Source organism: Crocodylus siamensis, chromosome 5 (assembly GCF_052110815.1).
Source record: "Crocodylus siamensis isolate JL-2025a chromosome 5, ASM5211081v1, whole genome shotgun sequence".
In the NCBI taxonomy this organism is placed as follows: domain Eukaryota; kingdom Metazoa; phylum Chordata; order Crocodylia; family Crocodylidae; genus Crocodylus; species Crocodylus siamensis.
In genome coordinates this window covers 173604632-173626254 of record NC_143399.1, presented here as the reverse complement: position 1 = coordinate 173626254, position 21623 = coordinate 173604632, and the positions used below count along the sequence as shown (strand labels likewise).

Below are 21623 nucleotides of genomic sequence, written 5' to 3'. Positions count from 1 at the left end.
ATGAGCCTGCAACGCGATGCTGCGGCTAGTAAAGCGACCAAAACGCTGGCTTGTATCCATCAATGCTTCTCAAGCTTATCCTGGGACATCATTCTCCCCTTGTACTCGGCCTTGGTGAGGCTGCAGCTTGAGTGCTGCGTCCAGTTTTGGGTTCCACGATTCAAAAAGGATGTGGAGAAGCTTGAGAGAGTCCAGAGAAGAACCCACGCGCATGATCGGAGATCGGGAAAACAGACCTTACGACGACAGGCTGAGAGCCATGGGGCTCTTTAGCCTGGAAAAGCGCAGGCTCAGAGGCGATCTGATGGCCACCTATAAGTTTATTAGGGATGACCACCAGTGTCTGGGTGAATATTTGTTCACCAGAGCGCCCCAAGGGATGACAAGGTCAAATGGTTATAAACTCCTGCAAGACCACTTTAGGCTGGACATAAGGAAGAATTTCTTTATTGTCTGAGCCCCCAAGTTCTGGAACAGCCTGCCATCGGAGGTGGTTCAAGCACCTACAGTAAACACCTTCACGAGTAAATTGGATGCTTATCTTGCTGGGATCCTATGACCCCTGCTGACTTCCTGCCCTTTCGACGTGGGGCTGGACTCGATGATTTTCCGAGGTCCCTTCCAGCCCTAATGTCTATGAAATCTATGCAGTATGTTTGAAACTTTTGTAATAAAACTTATACAGTCTACTCAGAGAAATGGCAAAAATTGCATTTTAGAGTGGAACTTGTTCTTTCAGTATACCAGATGTAAATTTTTAATTTCATAAGGAATATGATAGATTTGTTCTTTTCCTGCTCATTTTCCCATCCTTTTTATCACTATTTCTTGAGGCAGTGATATAAATCCTTAATGCATTCAGTAGTATGTATATAGTTACCTCATTTACTGTTATCTCATTTTTTTTATGTAAAACTTTTTCATTACGGAACACAATTTTTTTCCCTTTTGAATTTGTTGCTTTGTGGAGATCTTAAACTTTGATTTATTAGAGATAAAAAGTGGATACCATTCAAGCAACCAGAGCTTCTATGACTATTCTGTCTGAACTGCGTTGTATAAAGTATTTTATATAGTCAGTTTGCACAAAACATAAAATAAAAACATAATATAGTCAGCTGTTGAAAGTGAAATGTGAATACTGTGGCTTAAAATAATCTTCAAGTACAGTTTAACGAAACCTAAACCAAAAATAGGATTTTAGTGTTTATAGGTTGAATGATTTAATAACTAAATCGTTACTTAGAATACGGACTGGTGTTCATTAAAAGGCATGGGTTTAAGCTGAAATCTTTCTCTTACAGGAGATTTTATGAGGATGGAGCAATTGTCTTGGGTGAAGAAGCAAATATGCTTGCTGGCATGTTGTTGGGACTCAATGCTATTGATTTCAGGTACTTAAGTTATTTGACAAGTACTTGATCATACAGCAGATATTCTGTGTAATTCTAACTGCTTTTATTTAAAATTATTTGGTTCTGAAATTTTATGCCACTTATTAGTGCGATGAAAGTTTTCTTATTTCTATAATAATTCTTGTTCTTTAACTTTGTTCAAATTAAGGAGAGAACCTTAAAATAGCAGGGTAGTCTGTAAGTTTGGGTTTATAATGGGGCATGTGTACATATGTACACACACACATACACACACTCTACATAGGTTTGCATTTTCAAATATTTGTATAAGATTTTAGAAACTTGTCCCATCAACCAGTGCTTTGTATGACTTCTACACACTCTCCACCTCTTCCACATGAAGAACAATAACCTTAAGGTGCTGTGAAGGATTTCCATCCCATTCTTTTCCTAAAACCACTTTTCACTGACGAAAGACCTCAGGGAACAATATCCGAGGGAACCATATACCCCCTTACAGACTATTTCTAGAAATGCAGGAGAAAATATGTGCTTCTAACTCCCAGGAACTCAGACCAGACAAGAAGATCCACAAGCCAGGCAACCTACAATGCCCAATTATCTCTGGCATTGGCACAGTCGCAGAAGAAATGCCTAGCTGTGTTGACTCTTTCCTATTTCCGTATACCACTGGAGCTGCCAGATACCATAGATTTTCTCAGGAAACCAGATTCCATTGACAGACTTCCACCAAACTCTGTTAGCCATCAAGGTCATCTCATCACTGTACACCAAAATCTCCCCATGAAGATGGATTACATTATCCGCTATGATGACACTGCTTCCATTTCCTTCAGATTCTTGCTTTGTCCCATGCACTATTTCAGCTATGGCAAGTCCCTAGACCTTCAAAAACTTTGTACTGCCCTGGGTATGTGGATATTTTATTAGTACATCAATATATTTATCACAGACCTTGAAATCTACCCCCTCCACAGATGCCCCATCATACCCCTGGTATTTAAAAGGTACACTAATGACATCTTTAATGTGTAGACACAATGGGAAGGATCTCCAGAGAAACTGTACCAGGACTTTAACAATTTTTACTCCTCTATCAAACCTTGAATACTCCATCCATCACACTCATTTCTTGAACATCTCTGTGAAACTTTGCAATGATCATGTAAACAGTTTCCATTTCATTGGAAACTGACTGACTGCTACAGCTATCTCTGCGCCACCAGATTTCATCCTAATGATCATAACGTAAATCCATTGTCTGTAGCAAATTGCATTACAACTACCTTCTGGTCGGTAGGGTCAGAGCAGATGCCTACTTTGGGGATCTAGAACAGGGTTCCCTGTAGCCACTCAAATCAAGAGAGCCAAGGTTAGATCTCACTCAGGTTTGATACTGTAGCAATTCAATGCTAAGGACAACAGGATTGTCACTTAAAGCTCTCAGCCCTTAGACGCATCTGTTGCAAGTGGTTGAGCTGGCAAGGCCCTGGCTCCATATGGTTTGGCTTTGTCCCTGGCAGCGGGAAAATGCACAGTGGTTTACAAGCTTGAAGTGTGATAGAAGGTTACATCTTTTATTATACATAGAATAACTATAAAAAAAAATTGGATTGGATCACATAAGAAAACCAGTTACCATACAGATACCGTTTTAGGTTTACCCTATTTTACTATTTTGGCATGTGTACTAATTAGATGTTCCCTTATTTTTGGCTTTGTTTTCCTGGAAGATGTCACTTGACTTAATCATCTTCCAGGTGTGAGATGTATGGGCCTTGAAACTCCCTGCTCATTATATTTAAAGCAGAGTCTGGTCCCCTTCCAGGATGGTGAGGAACCTACTTAAAATAACTGGAACCAATCACCACTGAATCACTGAACCAAGTAACACAAATGATAATATCCAGAGTTCATTCACCTGCCCCTTCCCATATCCTGCACACCATAGCCTGCGTATGGTTCACCTTGATTGTCTACATTGGCCAAACAAGGCAAGGTAAAAAAAGGAATGGACACCAATTAACATAAATTCCAGAAATACACAAAAGCCCATGGCAGAACACTTCACTGTCCATGAACATTTTGTCATTTACCTCAGAAAATGTGTCCTTTAAACAAAAATGTTTTAAAAAGCAGCTTGAATATGAAATTGCAGAACAAGAGATCATCCACAGACTGCATTGTATTCTTGACAGGGAACAACTGTGCCTCCTGCCATGCTATATGTGTAGGGGATCAGATCCCAATTGCTCTGTATTGCCAATGCAGGGGGAGCTTAGGATTCAGCAAGTAGCAAGCCTGCCGGCTAATCAGACCTACCTTGAGAATGCACTGGAGTCATTTGGTGCGCCCTCAAGGCTGGGAGCCCCAGTCAGCTAACTGCAGCTCCCAACCTCAGGGACATCTCCAAGGCTGGGAGCCTCAGTACACTTCCAATTTAAGGTGCGAAGGGAACCAGTCACAAAGTTATTACACATTTTGTATAACTGTGTGGCTTATTCCCTGTTTTATTGGGCCATTAACTGCACGTGTGGTTGGGTTACTACTTAAGGTATGTTTAACTAGTTAATCACATCTTAAGTGTAATGTCTGCCAGGGTCTTCTCTCTCCTCATAGCAGCAAGTGTGTATGTGTGTGTGTGTGTGTGTGTGTGTGTTTACAGTGGTAAGGCATGTCAGTTGCCTTGATTACTTGCCTTGTATGTTTACTATGTTTGCCCCTTTGTCTGGCCTTTTAGGCCTCAAACTTGCAGCCATTTGCTTATGTTCATTGAAGTAAGTGTATATGTAACTTCCATTACAATCAAGTTAAGCACATCTGTAAGAATTTGTAATATGATTTAAAATAACAAGTTTTTGGGGGCAGGGATTATCTGCCTAGGTTATTACAAGGGCTCAGCCGTGTCAGAAATTACTAATCAAATGATTTTAAAGTGTGGAAAATGCAATAATACATAGATTGAATTGCGTGTGTGATAACTTTTGCTCAGTTCTTGATGAGTAATAGCTGTTTAAAGTCCTTAAGAAAAAGCAAACTAAGACTACAGTGCCCTTTGTCCTTGGAAAAAGTATCGAATTGTATTTCTACTCAGAATGCCAATATGCATAAAAATTGTAACGTTCTAAAATGGAGGCCAAAACTTTTCATTTTCTTAGTATTAACAATATAGACTCTGCATATATGTTGATGGTCAGTTACTGAAAACTATTTTTCAATCATTCTTTTTTCTGATATATTTTGTTGATGAAGGAAATCAAGTATGTATGCTGGTAAGATTTCAGCTTGTATAACATGGTTCTCTATTTTATCAGTTTCTGCTTGAAGGGAGAGGGACTGGATGGCAACTTTCCAGCTGTAATAGATTACACACCTTATCTGAAATTTACCCAAAGGTAGATTTTTAAAAAAAAATATTAAAAACTTACGTTATTTTTAGAGTTAAGCTGGTAGTTAAATATTTGAGCTTGTATTTACCATCCTGAAGTTTACTGATATCTGGTATGCTAAAGTATTCCCCATCTGGTGACTAAAATGATGCTTATCTTGATGTACGTACCTTGGGCTCAAACTTACAGATATGAGCGGTCATATTTTAGTTTCAACCTACATCCCTTAGGGTTTGTCTTTTTTCCAATCAGGATGCATATGAAGTGGTCTGTTAGCAAAGCTTACACTTTCTAATTATAGTATATAGTGCGTATAGTTTATTTTTTCCCTGTAGGAAGCAATGTTTTTCTTATGTACACTGTTTCTGTTAAGCCTCAGTTTTAATAATGTTGATTCTGAAATGTAATAATTGTATTTGGCCTTGCACTTTTGCAAGGTGACACAGATATAAACAATTGTCGTTTGCAGTATCAGCATTTTATCTCTTCATAGGAATTGAATATCTTTGGTCTGTTTAACCATATGTTGCCTTTATGATCTCGCATAATTGTTCTTTTTGCCAAAGTGCATGTAATTAATATTTATGTTGGACTGAGAAAAATAAGGTCTTCAACTAAGCATCTCAAAAAAGCATATACATTGATGGTTGCTAGATTTTTCTGTTTGAAAAAAACAGATGGGAATTACAATTAGTCATCCCATTACATATCTTTCATATTGTATCTCTTGAGACAAACAACCAAACATGGAAATTATAAATATTCTCTGGAGATGATAGTCTCATTTTTTTTTTAAAATACCAAATTGCATAGTTCAGTATGCAGTAGTGATCAAAAAACCTAATAAATTGTTGGGCATCATTAAAAATGGAATTGAAAACAAAATGGAAAATATAATGTCATACAAATCTATGGTGTGCCATCTCTTGAATACTGTGTGTAGTTCTGGTCTCCAAACATTAAAAGGATGTAGCAGAATTAGAGAAGGTACAGAAAAGGGAAATGAGATCAAGTGTATGGAGCAGTTGCCATACCAGTAGAAATTAAAAAGGCTAGGACTCTTCTGCTTGGAAAGGAGAAGGCTGAAGCAGGGATGTGATAGGGAGGGTCTATAAAATCATGAAGTGTGTGGACAAAGTGAATAGGGAACTGTTATTCATCAAGTCCCAGAATACTAGAATGAATGGGCAACCACTAAAATTAGAAGGAGAGAGGTTTATACCTCACAAGAGAAACTTTTCTCATGTAGTACAGATTTAAGTTGTGGAACTCATTACCACAGGAGGCTATAGGGGTAGATAGTATAGCCAAGTTCAGGAAGGGACTAGACACATTTATGGATGATAGATCCATTAATAGTGGAGGCCAACCTTCTTGGCAGACAAAAAGGCTAAATAAGCCACAGACTGCCCTTGGTGTCACTGTGATCTCTTTCCCCTGCTCAATTGACTATTCTTTCTGCTCCCTACCTGATTTGCTGCTTTGTTTTCTGCTTCTTGCCCTGTGGTGCCTACCCAGTCTGCTCTTTTTTTTCTTGCCCAAAATCCCTCTCCCTGCTGTATCTGTCACTGATTTTGCTGTGTGACACACAGAAATTGCTTGACCCATGCTGCAGGTCTGTTGTCCCTGCCACCCCTCCCCCTCCCCTAAAGCATCCATTTGGGATAGGTGCAGACATTCAAAAAGCCCAAAGTAGAATCAATTTAAGTTTCAAATTTTTCTGTAAGTGGTATAGTTTAGATTGGTAATGAACAGAGCACACATTCACCTTTTGGGCTGCGGGTGGGGGGAATCTTAGATCTGGTTCCATGATTTTGAAATCAGTCTCTGTGCTGAACATCTGTTGTGTTATGGGTATTGATTGGTTTTGTGTGCCAACTTTCTGTTCTGTTGTGGGTATATACTGGTTTCCAATCACTTATACTGGTAAAAGTGTAGTAACTGTACCTGGCCTTGGAAATGGGCTCCTAAGATGGATGAACCATTGACTGGATGCAGTATGGCTTGTCTAATGTTCTTTTGTTCACTTAAAGAACTGCAACACTAATGTTTTATCCCAAATTAGTAATAGAATATGCATGCTGAGAAATGCACACACATCTTGGAGAAATCCTGTTTGTTCAGTCAGCATTGCATTATGTTGCAGTTGGAAAAGTTTTTATGGACGCTCTCATGTTTGCTAGAGGGAAGACAAGCTTGCTGGTTTGTCTTTAAGTTGAAACAGAATACAGCCCTTACATTCTTCAGTTGTAATTCGTGCTTCTGTTTGTTCCTGTTAATGTGGCCTAAAAGATTGTATACTTTGAGCACACCGTAGTAGTTTGCCTTCAAGAGTTACTCCAACTTTAAAAGAGTTCTTTGGCATTTTTACAGTATTTAAAATGCCAAAATCTGTCTCAATGAAACATGAAAAATCTATTACTTAGAAATTTTAATACTGAAAATAAGCAAAGGTGTTGCATTTTTGTAATTCTGCAAGAAGTTTAGTTTTACATTAAAATCCTTCCTTCTGAGACTTCCCCGTCTTAATTTTTTTCTAAGTTTATTCTCTGGTAGCTACAGAGAGGAGCACCAGAGCCCCATTAAAGCTTCTGAGACCTAATGGCCTGCTGCCCTTTATTATGGTCATGGCAGAAGTTCTCTTTCAAATTTCATTTAGCATAGCAAAAAATCCTCCTTTTGTGTACCAGTTTGCATTTTAGAATCAAATCCCATTTCTTCCTAGTCATTCTCAGTTGCTTGAGCCTGGGAGCTGCCAACTTAATGCTTCGCATTCTGAGATGGCTGACTTTCTACTTCCTGTTACTTTGATGCATTATGCTTATCCCTTAGTTCTTTCACCATTTAAAATTTAACCTTATCCCCAATTAGTATTGTAGATTTCAGCCTCAAGAAATGGAGCTATAACTGCGTGTATATGTATATGCATATTTCTATGTACACCTGTCATGTGCTGTATCATGGCTTTTTGCAGCTAGTACACAAACACATTTTCACAGTATTATAGTTGATTCCGAAGTAGTGCATTAATGTGAAAGGTTTAATTGTATGTCTGTTTTTTCTCACTGATTTTTTGTTTTAAGAAATTGACATATTTTACCTTTCAGAGTAGCAGTGTTTTAACTTTTAAGTCTAATTTTGCACTATAATGAATTATGCTTATAAAGGTGGCTTATTATTATGGTTCTTCAGTTCTGACAGCATAAGCAGTGATGAAGAAGAGCTGCGAACACTGGGCAGCAGTGGCAGTGAAAGCAGTACTCCAGAAAATATTGGTCCCCCTTTCATAATGGATGAAAACAGTTGGTACAACAAATGCAAAAGGGTAGAGCAGAAATATCGACTGGCATTGGAACAGAAGGTAAAATATAAGTGTGCATAAGGGTGAGGATGACAGATTGTTTTTTATGTCCTTGGTATTGTGACTAAAGCATGATTTTTATTTGGGTTATCTTGGTTAAAATGTAATGAATGCTGCAGTTCTGTGTTCCTTTTTTTTTTTTTTAAGATAATGGCTTCCATTTATCCTAGGTACTTACATGGGTTGTGGCACCACTGTATCTGATAGTTTAAATAAAAGTTTCTTAACATATAACAAAGTGCCTATTTTGAGGGTCATTAGCCTAATCTCTTTGGTCCTGCACTAACATTTAAGATGTGTTCAGTCTCCAGTGGGAGACTGTATGGGAGACATCATGGGATTGTAATTTTAGATTAAACACAGATATTGTAGGAATATAAATATAATAACTAACAAGTTGCTGTTCTATGTGATTAATTTCCTATCTCAAATTACTCTTGTTGGCCTCTTTGGACTTCTCCCAATATTTTTTTAAATCTGATTACCAGAACTAGATGCAGCATATCAAAACAAGTGAGTATCTTTTTGAGCTATAATTCTGCTCTTTATACATGCAAGTATTGTTTTTAGTTTTTGCTGCTGACATGAATGGAACTTCTCCTTTTCTGTATCTTGTTGAACAGGTTCTTGCTGGCACAAAAGACGCCATAAGATTCTGTCTTTCAGCATAAAAGAACTTTTTTTTATCTGGTCTCATCACCTTAGTACACCATTACTTTCCAAAATACACAGCGCTTTGAACTATCTTTGGCATTACAGAGATAACTAATCTTGTCTAAGTCCTCTGTGGCTATATTTGGCTTCTGTATCTTCCATGAATCAATCAATCAATCCAAGGTTTCTCTATAATATCTCACTTCTTAATGAATAATGTTAACTCTATGTAGTTCATGTTCCTCTGGGTCACTCATGAGTAGGGGTCTACTGAACTCAAGGCAGCTGCTGGCCAATTTTCATGAGCAGACTGTAGGACTGGCAGCCATTTTTGTGGGTCGAGCATGGTGCTCCCCCAAGTGCCTCTGGCTGAGAGGCCCCAGTAGTCCTGACCCTGGCCACTGCAAGGGCTGTCCATCATGTAGCCTCACCCCTCACAGCTGATTGATGTAGAGGGGCTGGGCCACATGATGGACAGCCCTCGCAGCCATTCAGCAGCAAGGGGTGGGGGCGGGGGCGGCAGCTATCTGGCCATGCTGGTAATATCTCTCCCCCTAACCCCGCCATGGGCTATGCAGCCAGCCTGCAGCAGCCACAAGGACTCCTGGCTCCCCAGGGGGAGTCAGCATTTTATTCTTGGTAAGTGGCTTTTTTTTCTCCAGGGAGCCTGCCAGAAGTGCAGACAGAGCCCATGCTTTTTTGCAGGGCCTGCACTTTATTGTGGAACCTGCCTGAAATCAGTTTCTGCAAAAATGGCAAATTTGGCACATGGGTCTCACTCTATAAAACCTTAGCTTTATTTGGTTATGTCATGTGCACCAAACCCTTTCCCTTTATGCACCAAACCATTTATCCTGTCAGAGGGAAATCAAGTTGATTTGTCAAGATCTGTTCCTAACAAGACTATGCCACTGAATGGTTATTATGTTTGTGCCCACCCCAAAAAATGACTGTACAGCTGTTCAGGGGATTTTTTGCAAAAGAGAACTGACTCTTTTATAAGAAGTTACATAAGTTACCTGTGAGGAAGATCTCTGTCCTCCCAGTCTAATTTGAACAACTGTATACTTCTCTCTAATGTGGAGGACAGTGAATATTCCACAATTCTGTGAAAGCAAGAGAGTTCTTTCTACCAGTCCTCTATGAAATTTTTACTGGTAGGAATGAATCCCTATCTGTGGACTGTGTTGGCTGCTCGTGAGTATCCCTTCATCCTGCAGGTATTTACAAATTAGAAGAGATTTTTTATCGGTTGCTCCAGTAACTTCCCAGATCTTAGAATTCAGGCTGCCTGGTTTGTCATTCTCAGAATTTTCTGTTTTTCAACTATTTAAATATGGGCACTATGTTTAACCCTTGTCTAGTTCTCTGGGGCCTTGTGAGTTTGCAAATAGTATTGCCAGTGGTTCTGAGATTTCTTCAGCTAGTTCCTTCAGCAGCTTGAGGTGGGGGACTCGGTGGGTGCATCTACGTGAGATGCTTTACTGCATATCAGACTAATTTGCCGCACAGTAAAGTGTCACTGTCTACACATGCATGGTAATTAGGGTACTGTAGACTAATTTACTGTGGTGCTGGATAGTCCTGTCAGATGCAAGTAGTATCCAGCAGCGCAATAAATTACTGTGCTTAAGTGCACTTGTAGACGGTGACATCAGGATTAATTTACTCTGGCTCAAATTGAGCAAGAGTATATTCAGTTGCATTAACTGCATGTGTAGACATGCCCAGTCGGACCTAATATTTGTTCAAATAAATCAAAAATTGTTGTTATGTCTCTTGTTTTTCATGATCTGCAGGTCATCCTCTTCTTTGTTAATATTAACTGTGACCCAACAATTAGCAAAAGTTTTCAGTTATTTTTGTGAAGACTAAAATGAAGTGGATATTGAGCAACTCTGCATTCTTTGCATCTTCCCTTTAGTATGTATCTCTCAATCTTTTCAGGTGTCCAAAAATCTCCTTTGCAGCTACATCAATCTGTTGTGATTCTTCTTACCTCTTTTCTGCAGTCGTATAGGTTTATGCTGAGCTTTCAAAGTTAAGTCTTTTGTGGAACTGGCAATCTAGTTGGATGGATTCCTTTTTTAATTTGTCTACCCATGGAATTTTACAGTCTACATCCTAGTTTGCTGCTGTTTGTGCTATTCATAATCAGTGTCATTGTTTGGGTGCTTTGAAGTATTCTTTTATATGATCAAATGTATGATTTTCACCTCTACTTTCCAAGTATTTACCTGGTTGCAACTGTGAAGCTGGTTAATTTCCCCTTTGCATTGGGGACTGGGTCCTGGGGACTTGGCACTACCTTTTCCCAGCCCCACCCAACTAGAATTGGGCCCTGGGGCCCAGAGCTGGCCCTGCATGCTGGGATCAGGTGCCCTATCCAGCATACAGGTTATGGGGCCTTTCACGGGTCTGGACGTTTGTAGCTGCACTGCTTCTGCTCCACATTGCCAAGTTTGTAGACCTGTGGTGAGCCCCATGGGCAGGACAACATGGTGTTGTGGGCTGGATCTGGCCCATGGGCCCGGAGTTGAGCACCCTGCCTTTTTACCATTTTCTGGAAGCTTAAGGATGTGGAGAATGTGTTCTAGCCTACTGAGAGCTGTTGACTAAACCTTTGGTTTGGTCACACTCAAGCTACACTCTCTCAAAAATTAATTAAAGTATAGATAAGTGATCTATCCCCCTTGTATTTTCGTGCCCTGCACCAGTGAGACATAATTTCAACTAAACTTCTTTGCTGCTGTTTTGTATAATTTGGTGCTGCTTCATTTGTTCCCAACTTTCCTAATACAAATTGAATTGCTAATATTTTCGATCCTCTTTTTGCTGAGTAGTTTGATCCTTTTCTTGTCCTTTTGATGTATCTTCCAATGTCTTCAGTAATTGCTTCGTAAATGTTAGAGTTATAACCAGTTTCTGGTGGTGGTGTTTTTTGTGTTTGTGTTTTTTGTTTTTGTTTTTTTAAAGAGAAAGCTTAAAGCTAGTAGTCCAACATTTGTTGGCTGATCATGCTGGTACCGTTGTAATCTCATTTATCTCTTTCCAGGTTCTGCTTCCATTTTCTTGGAATAAAGACTGTTCTAACCACATTAATAACCTAAAAGGTGTTCTTTTTGTCAGAATTTGATGATGCATAATTTCTACATGTCCATTCACAAGAATGTTAGAACAGAACTAAACAGTAAAGCTGTATATTTTAAGCTAAAAAAAAGGGAATGTGTTTGTTCATAATTCTTGTTATTGTTCCATGAAGATTTCTAATTTCTATTTCCAGGGTTATCTTGAAGAGCTGGTACGCCTTAGAGAAACACAACTGGCTGAATCTGTTTCACAGAATAAACTCCTACTACAGCAGATTGAAGATATGGATCTAGCCCATAAAATGGAAAAGGAGCAGCTGGAATACATCATTGTGGAGCTGCAAGACCAGCTGTAAGTTAGACTGGTGGAGAAATATTTTTGTAAAGGAGTGGTAACAAATATCTATCTGGATGCTCTCCTTTTCTGTATGCTTTACAAGAATACTTGATCTCTTGGAAAAGGACAGGTCTTAATCATGACAGTATTGAAGTAGCTCTGTTTTCAGTAAATGTGAAATATGTCTTTCTTAGATGAAAAAAAATAGACTGAAAGGGGTGCATTAATATGAAATGCCAAAACTGTGAGAAATTAAAAATTAAGACAACTTATAATAGTATTCCTATTTTAATTAATGTGCATTTTTCTGATTAATATTGCCATGTTGTATTTTACTACTACTAGCTTTTAAACAAAACATTTCTTGGGAGGTAAAAAGTAATTTGTGAACCTAATAAAATTTTCATTTCTGGGGAGGAAAGTACTTGCTTTCCCATATATGGAGTTGTAGATACTTTATGCTTTAAATTCTGTGGTGGTAAAGCTGAGGAACATGAGCAGTCCATCTGCTGAAGCTGAGGCCTTTGTTATTGGACACGCTACCTGCTTCTCATGCTTGCCTTCTTGTCAGGTAAAAAGGTTAGACCAGCACAAAGGGAACTGTTTGGCTCCCAATACTATAGATCTGAGTACTTCACAATGTGTAAGAGGCTGGAATTATTTACCTCCTTTATTAGTGAGCTGCTAAAGTACATAGAGGCTAAGTGGCTTGTCCAAGGTTACATAGGCAGTCTGGCCCAGAGAAGATATTGAACTTTGGGTATCCAAATCCTTTCCTAATACTTTAGCTGCTTGACCATCCTTCTTCTTCTCTGGGTCTCATAACCCAGAGCTAGTAGAGAACTGCTCAAGTGAAGGAAATAAGGAAGACAGCTGAAGACTCTCTTCTGAGGATGCTTTGCAGACTAATTTCTTCAATATAAACATTTTTACCTTCGTTTTTCTTTTCTTTAGATGAAAACTTAGATTTTAGAATGCAATCATGAGTTAACTCAAAGAAATCCAGCCTAATGTGGACATATGAGACATACCATAATTGGACTTCTAGGTTAAGGCAGGTATTTGTGGGTCTGTATACAATTTTACACAATAACAATATTGTCAATGCAGAAAATCTGTCTGAGGTGCTCTTTCACAATTGGCTTACAGCCTCTCTCTAGTTACTTACCCAAGAAAGTTAGAGGGGTAAAAATATGATTTGGATGAGGAAACTGATAATGAAAACTAGCAGCAACTGGTATTTTCTAGAGTCCCTTTGCACTCGCCCTCCCTCTCTTTGCTTCATTCTGGCAAGGCACAGTAATTCCATAGTGATTTCTGGTTTGTTTTATTAAAACATTAATTTGGCCAATTGCATTTAGTGTTCTGTTGGTAATATTAATGGCACCCATTTATCAGTGAATGACAGTGGATATTGCAGCTATTCTACTGACTGGTGATGCATTCTCTCTTGTGGCTGTAGAGACCAATGTTAAACCAGCCACAATAGTCGCAGGTATACATAGCATGAGAGGCTGTTGTACTGACAAGCTGTTTCCTTCAATCATATTTCTGGTGTAATTCAAGTAACCACCATGTTATACCCATGCAAGTAGCAAAGGTGGACTATCTGCTCCATTCAGTTTTGGCTGCAGTAGCCTAGGCAGTTGATAGAGAGATACTTGAGTTGCCTGTATATCAATATCCCCCTTTCAACTGAGCTGGTTGATTCCAAAGGAAAGGCAGAAGCCAGTACATCTGGAACCAGCTTGGCTGCAGGAGCAGCCAGTATGAAAATCTTTACTGTCTGGCTCCTAGACTGGTTGCCAACCAAAGCTGGAGAGCCCAGTCCACCCTGCTGTGGCATCTGCCTTTTGGTAGCGTTTTCTCCACTAGGGATAAGGACTAGTATCCCCTTTAGGTTGCTGCTCTGCCCAAAGCTATTGGCATCATAGAGGTTGCTAGATTATTTCCTGATGCCCAGATCTCAGAGTTGACATCTGCAGGTAGTACTGTCTACTGTCATAATGGTAGCAGACCTGTCCTTGTATGAATACTAATGATGCATCTAACTTTAAGGTCAGTCAGACATTTAAAATGTTACAAGTCAAAGCATGTATCATTAATTTACATGAAATACAAATGTAAGCCTGAATAGTTCTCAAATAATTGATTTAATATGTTTCTGTGAAAGGGAGATAATGAGAATATGTATATGCATCCTGTATTTGCTGATGTTTCTGTGTGGTCACTGACCTCATGACCTGAATATAAGTCACTTTTCAGAAATCCTGTTGGAGATAGAAGCCTAAATTTTGTGATTAAGGCTGCATCTAAACAAAAAAACTATCAGAGCTTTCTTACCTGCACAGATTGCAATTGCTGCTTTCTAAGCATCTGTTAACAGCTGTGGATCCAACAAAACTGTCATGTTGATATACTAACTGTCATGTACTTCTTTACTTTGGGCCTTCTTTTGTGGGAGAATGGTATTTTTGAATGTGCAGTCTCTGCTACTTTGAAAGACAGGGTGGTGAAATTGAGTGTGGTGATGTTTTTATCTAAACGTTTTAATACTAAAAAGGGAAAATAGTCTTCATCAGAATCTTCATTAGATCCCAAGAGGCTCCTCAGAAATCTTTGATTTCTTTTCTTTCTTGCCTAGATTGGCTCTCTGTTTTGTAGCTCAGACAAGCTCATCTGCCTGTAGCTTTTTAAGACTAAGCCATTGCAAGAATGTAGATTTGACCAAGGAATCAAGGAATTTCTAAACTTTGGGCCTCCCAGTTTTCCTTTCTAAGCCCCCAGATTCCTTATTATAAAATTCCTTTTAATTGTAATGAAACATCAGACAAGATGGGGGTTAGTTGATACCATGTCTAAATAATTAGTTTGTGAGGGTCCTCTCAGACTTTTAGTGTACAACTTCTATATTCAAGGACTTTGATCTGTTAATAAATTGTAAAAGTATCACTTAGGTCTCAAACTATGTACATTTATAGGAATAATCCTGGACTCTGGAAGGCAAGACATTTGTGCTAGAAAATGTGTAGATGTCTGAAATTTCAGTATTCTTCACAGCCAAACTATACAAAAGGTGTCTTTCTCCTATGAGTGTTTGTCCACAGGCATGTATGCTCTAACTAGGAGAGTAAATGTGCCATAGATCGCAAGCTTGGAAACTTTTTTGCCTATCAAATCTAATTCTCCCCTTGCTCCCTGCAGAGGGAGTAAAAGATATACATGCTTCCTGATTCTCATTTTCACTCACTGATACTAGCAGAAGACGGAGCACTCTGTAAATTTATGACTTGAGGCCTTGACAATTGCAGTCAAAACCTTTTTGCGCCTATGCTGCTTTTTATCTTCATTTTCCATCATTGTACCTATTTTCATTTCGTTTTCTCTTTAAAAAAATGTAACTCTTTCTATTTGCAAAACTTTAGTTGTCTCCCAGCTTAATTTTATCTGAATCATTCAGTGCTGCCCTCTTGGAGCATTGTACTCTTAGCATTTATTTAGCCGCTTTTAATTTTGGTGAAGAGAGAGCAGAAGACCAAGGTTATCATCATCATGGCTTCTGCTCATTTTTGTGCTGTCTCCAAATGCCTGTATTGCCTGGAAGTCCCATATGCCTGGGGAAAGCACCATATGCATATCCTTTTCATGTAGAACATGAAACAAAGCTGCTACTCTGTCTTAAAAATTTAAGCATGAGATTTGTGCATGATCCTGGGATGCGAGCTGCATTTGATGCTGTTTGCCTCTAGTACTTAGTAGTTAGCAAAACTGCATATGACCTTGATTCTGATAGAACTTCCTATGTGCTGCAGTACTAAAGTCTGTCCCAGGGGGAGGGTGCCATTTCGAGGCTCTATGAGAAGGCGCTACTTCACCTTACCCTTGCTCTTTGTATGCTGAAATTTCACAGCCTTGTGAATATATTCTTGACATGCTGAGACATTTGAAGGCTCAAAGACTTCTAAAGCTCAAAGACTTGGGCACTTCTGTTCCAGATATGTCATCCAACCCTGTCAGTCACCTTCTGTTGGTTCTAAAGAAAATCTAAGAAAAATGCTCCAAGCCATCCTCAAACTGCCCTCCATAGAGGACTTATTCCAGTGGTTCCCATACTGACTTCCATTCCAGGGCCATGATCCCTGGCCCTAGTTTCCTTCAGTCAAGTCAAGTTAGAATTTGTGATCACTGTCTCTAACTCATGACTCGACACTGAAATCTCTCTGGCAAGCTGTTATGTATACTGTAGCACTGAATAACTTCAGGGTGCCCTCAGAATTAATACTATCAGTAGTACTGATCTAGTCTGCTCTTATACTGACATCTGTCTATGGTTCTAGTTCTGAGGCTTGGGTTTGGCTCCAGCTCTTATAGTGTCACCTGTAAAACTTACTTTTTCCCTGCTCTGACCCTTTGTCCAGTTCCATTCAGTCTGTGGATCTGCATCAACAGTCCAGAGTTTATAGAAGACAATAGTACCGACTCCTTAGAGTACCCTGATGGACCGTCTTTGTTCCAGCCTAGTGACTTCAAGGTTGTACCTGACTCTGGACCTTTTGGCGTTAGGATCCTAAGTATTCCCCTGGAATCAGGTCAGGTTTCCCTGTTCTTTCTCCTTGGCTTTAATTTGGGGATTGCTGTGTCAATTGCTCATACTGTCACCAGATTGAAAAGGATTTCCTTATCTAGGTTCAAGATTAGTGACTTCTAAAGGACTAATCCACTGCCTTTTTCCTTAATAAATGAGACTCTCTTGTCTCTGGAATTGGTACTTGAACTCATAACATGTTTCTTGATCTATGTTTCTTTGTAGTTTTTTAACTTTGCAAGAAAACTCGGAGAGATTTAACACCACATGGTAGATCCTCTGTGCATACTGCTTACTATCCAAGAAAAATATCCTGAGGGACTTCCCCAGGTGCCTGCTGAAAATGTTCATTAAATTCCAAGTCAGCCAGCAGATTTACATTTCCAATATTCTTCCTTAATCTTCTTTCCTTTTGAGGCGAGGTGTCATTTGTCATATTTAGTATGTGCAGAGATTAGTCTTTCTATGTATAGAGAACTGAGCCTTTTAGAAAGACTTCATGAGTCTTTCTCCCTTGAGCTGAGAGATCCAGAGGTACACTGTTAACAACCCAAAAGTCTGTCCAGTTATTACAGGATTGTATCCAGTTGCGTCATAAGGTGACTTCATTTCTGAAGTGTTTCTATAATGGTTATCTCCTGGGCTGATATCTGGCATTACATTCATCCCTTCATGTAAAAAGTAAGCAGTGACTTCAGGCACTGTTCACCCAGGTCAGGGGTGGCAAAATCACTTTGTGTCCCAGGTCAGTTCCGGACCACAGGGCTCCTTGTGGGATGGATCAGCCTGAGGCACACAGCAGTGGTGGCCCTGGCTCCAGCTCTGGCGCAGGGCACGTGGTGGCAGCAGCAGCTGAACCTGCTGCCTTGTATTGCATGCAGAAACTGCTGCTGCTGCCACATGCTGTGTGCTGTGGAGGCAGCTCCAGCTCCACGTAATAGCGGTAACAGTTCTGGCCCCAGCCTGGGGCAGTTGAGCCCGGAGCCAGGTAGGCCCACAGCAGTAGCAACAGACAAAGTGGTCAGAGGACAATCACACTTGTATTGGCCCTTGCTTGCCTTCCTGATGCTGATCACCGTGTCTATTAGGGTCCAAGGACCCTGGATTCTTTGGCATTCTACTCCCCTGCCAGCCATGCCCTCAACTTCTGATTGTCCACCATTGCCCGGTGGGCCACATAAAGTGGCTCCATAGGTCAGATCCAGCCCATGTACATTTGATGCCACTGACTGTGAGGACTCCAAGTTGTGTGACCACTGTTTTTTGAGTCACTCACAGTGAGGATCTGCCTATGGAAAATCACTTGAAAGAGAAAGAGGAGTTTCTTACCAGTAGCTGAAGTTCTTTAAGAAATGTTGTTCACTTGCACGTCTGCATATCCTTCTCTTTCCTATTTTGCTGGAGTTGCATACAGTCTTAAGTGGATGGGAGAAATTGAGGAGGAGGAAGTACATACCTTGTTTTGCCCTGCTGGTATGGATGGAGGGTCTACAGATAGTGCTAAGGCAAAAGATCTGTGAGCAGAAGTGCTGTGGTGCATGTGCACCCAGTGGAAATGCACATATGGACAAGGCCGCTTGAACTTCAGTTATTGGTACATAACTTATTTCTAGATTGATGGGTCTAATAGTATTAGTGATACTTGGTATTATGTGTACTTGTCTCAGAATTTTACAGTATTGAATGGCTGAACACTATAGAGCCAATGGGAACAGTTTGCAGAAAGTTCTGTGTAAGAGGGTATATTAAATACGTAGTCCATTTGGATTCAGCGAATGTTTTAAGACAAATGTTATTCAGTTCTCTGGTCCCATTATTGTCTATCACTTTGCACCCAAGAACAGATGGTGTGTGTACATGAAATTCCTCAGAGATTGAGCACATTGAGTTCTTTTGAGAGGATGATTCATACATATGTATTGGGGCTTAGGACAATTTATCTGGCTCTTGGACTGTTCCCTTCCCCTACTAAGGGGCTGGTAGCTCAACTAGCAACAAATAGTGATGCCTATGTGCTATAAAAGCAAACAGAGAGGGTTACTTTTGCCCAGGTTGTACAATGAAACAATCAAATTATGGGATTAATACATACATCCAGTGTTTCATAGTAACAAGGGTCAGGAGGGACCTGAACAGATCATCTAGCCTGACCCCCTGCCACAGGCAGGAATGAATGCTGGGTTCACAAGGCCCCAGACAGGTGATCACCCAACCTTCTCTTGAATTTGCCCAAGGTAGGGGCGAGGACCACTTCCCTGAGAAGTTGGTTCCAGATTTTGGCCACTCTAACTATAAAATATTGCCTTCTGATCTCTAACATAAACGTATTCTCCATCAGCTTATTACCATTGTTCCTTGTCACCCCAGGTGGTGCTGGGGAGAAAAGGGCTCTACCTATTTGCTGTTGATCTCCCCTGATGAGCTTGTAGGCAACCACCAGGTGCCCCCTCAGCCTCCTCTTGCTGAGGCTGAACAGGGTCAGGTTCCTCAGTCTCTCCTCATAGGGCCTGTCCTGCTGCCCTCTCACCAAGCAGGTGGCCCTCCTCTGAACCCTCTCCAGGCTGGCCACTTCCTTTTTAAAGTGCGGCGTCCAATACTGGACGCAGTACTCCAATTGCGGCCTGACCAATGTGGCACAGAGGGGGAGTATCACCTCTCTGGACCAGCCTGAGATGCACCTTTGGATGTATGACAAGGTGTGGCTGCCCTTGCTGGTTGCGGTCTGGCATTGGTGGCTCATGTTCATTTTGGAGTCAATAATGACTCCAAGATCCCTTTCTGTCTCTATGCTGTCAAGAGGGGAACTCCCCAGCCTGTATGTATGCTGTGGATTCCTTCTACCAAGGTACAGCACCCTGCGTTTGTCTACGTTGAACCCCATCGTATTCTCATGTGCCCAGTTTTGTAGTCTGTCTAAATCTACTTGCAACCTCTGTCTCCATTCAAGTGTGTCCTCCTTACCCCACATCTTAGTGTCATCAGCAAACTTGGACAGTGTGCTTCCCACACCCTTGTCTAAGTTGCTGATGAAGATGTTAAACAATGCGGGTCCAAGGACCAAACCCAGGGGTACCCACTGCTCACATCTCACCAGGTTGAGTACAACCCATCCACCACTACTCTCTGAGTGTGCCCCATCAGCCAATTTTTTACCTATCCAACTGTGTAGGCATCGATTCCATAGTCGCTTAATTTATTGATGAGGATGGGGTGAGAGACAGTGTCAAAGGCCGCCTTAAAGTCTAGAAAGACTACGTCCATGGTGACACCATCATCCAAGGATTTAGTTACTTGGTCATAAGAGTCAGTCAGGTTGGTCAGGCAGGACCTGCCTTTGAACCCATGCTGATTGCCCCTGAGCATGATTTACTCAGTAGTCCTGCATATGAAAGGAAAGGACAGCAATGTAAGGCAGGGCCGTCCAGCTGGCTGCATGCAGCCTGTGAGGAGTTAACATGCAGTCCTTTGGCTCCTGGTTTGGGTGCCTCTCCTCTCTGCTCTGGCAGCTGATCTGGAGTCTCTGGCCTTTCTTTCCCTTCCACTGCCTCCCCCTAGTAGCAGGGTCAATGAAGCCTGCAGCCCAGACCCAGGAAACACATGTGATGTGGTGTGGCGCCAGGGCTAGATTAACCCTTTAGTGGGCCCTAGGCAAACAAACTTGTGGGCCCCGGGCTGGTTCATACCTCTCCCCTCCCCATCCTGGTGCTACCACCTGCAGGGAGCAGGTCTCAGAGCAGTATTCCAAGTCTCCAGAGGAAAAAAAAAGCAGCACTGCCTTTAAAAACTAGGCCAGCACATTTCAAAGAGAAGCGGGGTGGGGGCTATGAGGGGGTGTGGCTGTGAGTGGGGGGGCAGTAGAGTATGTTGGGGGTGTATATGCGGGAGAGGGGTTGTGGGGGGCAGGGTGAAGGTATGAGGGAGGGTGGGGGAGTATGGACACCCCCCACAGCCGGAGGCTGGGGAAGGCATGTAGGTCCCTGGGGCAGCAGCAGCAGCCCTGCCTGGAAGCTACCCTGCCTGGAAGCTACGTGCTGGCGAGGCCGGGCCCTTCCGCGACCACATCTTGTTTCCACAACTGGGATCCAGTTTGGGAACTGCTGTATTACAGAAAAGCCTAAGATAAGCAATCTCTAAATAAAAAAAAAAAAGCCAAAAATCCACAACTTGTGACTCTCTAAAAATCAAAGCAACTTTGGAAAAAAAAACAAGCCCAGTTCTGCTTATTGTAAGCAGACTTGGTAACACTGACTCAGAGCTGCCTGTAGGGCTAGATACAGACAGTCAAAAAGCTTGAGGCTGAATCAATTCAGTCTTTGCTGCACATATTAAATTGAAACAGAAGTGAACAGACATTTACCTTTCATTCAAGAAATGCAGCCACATCCCTGCAGTGGCTGAGGCCAGAAGCCAGGGGTGCTAGAGTGCAGTGCTCGGGCTGTGTATTTACTTCCTTTTCCTGTCGACCCTGAGGTCTCTGGGATCTGCTGCTCGGAATTCCAACAGCAGTACTCTGCAGGGTTGCTCATCACTTCTTCCTGTTTCCAGGTGATTCTGGGATTTGTAGCCCACAGTTGCAGCCAGCAGTAAGTTTGAACAGGGGGCATGGCATTTAGCCCCCCTCCCTGGCCCCAAACCCCAGCCAGGGTTTCCTGCGGGAGAAGGATGGGGAACCAATCCTCCCCCTGTAGACTGGGTTGTATCCCCAGCTAGATTTGCCCCCCTCCCCACGTTACCCCTTGTCAGTCAGCCCTCACTGCTCCAGCTAAGGAGCGGGGGGGGGGGGGTGGCCAGCCCTGCTCTCTGGAGCAGATAGTGCAGCCCAGCCCATGGTG

The 21623-nt window shown here is 41.3% G+C and overlaps 1 protein-coding gene across 5 annotated transcripts in view; it reads left to right on the top strand.

Moving 5' to 3' along the window:
• The window catches only part of RUNDC3B (RUN domain containing 3B), an 87232-nt gene that overhangs the window by 31218 nt on the left and 34391 nt on the right, over nt 1-21623 (top strand). For 4 of the 5 annotated variants that reach the window (XM_090047182.1, XM_090047181.1, XM_090047180.1 and 1 more), the window contains exons 5-8: nt 1305-1394; nt 4691-4771; nt 7958-8126; nt 12064-12221. In XM_090047182.1, the coding sequence (XP_089903308.1) occupies nt 1305-1394; nt 4691-4771; nt 7958-8126; nt 12064-12221 (498 nt within the window). The remainder of the gene's footprint in view (nt 1-1304; nt 1395-4690; nt 4772-7957; nt 8127-12063; nt 12222-21623) is intronic. The other variant, XM_090047179.1, reaches the window with a different exon arrangement.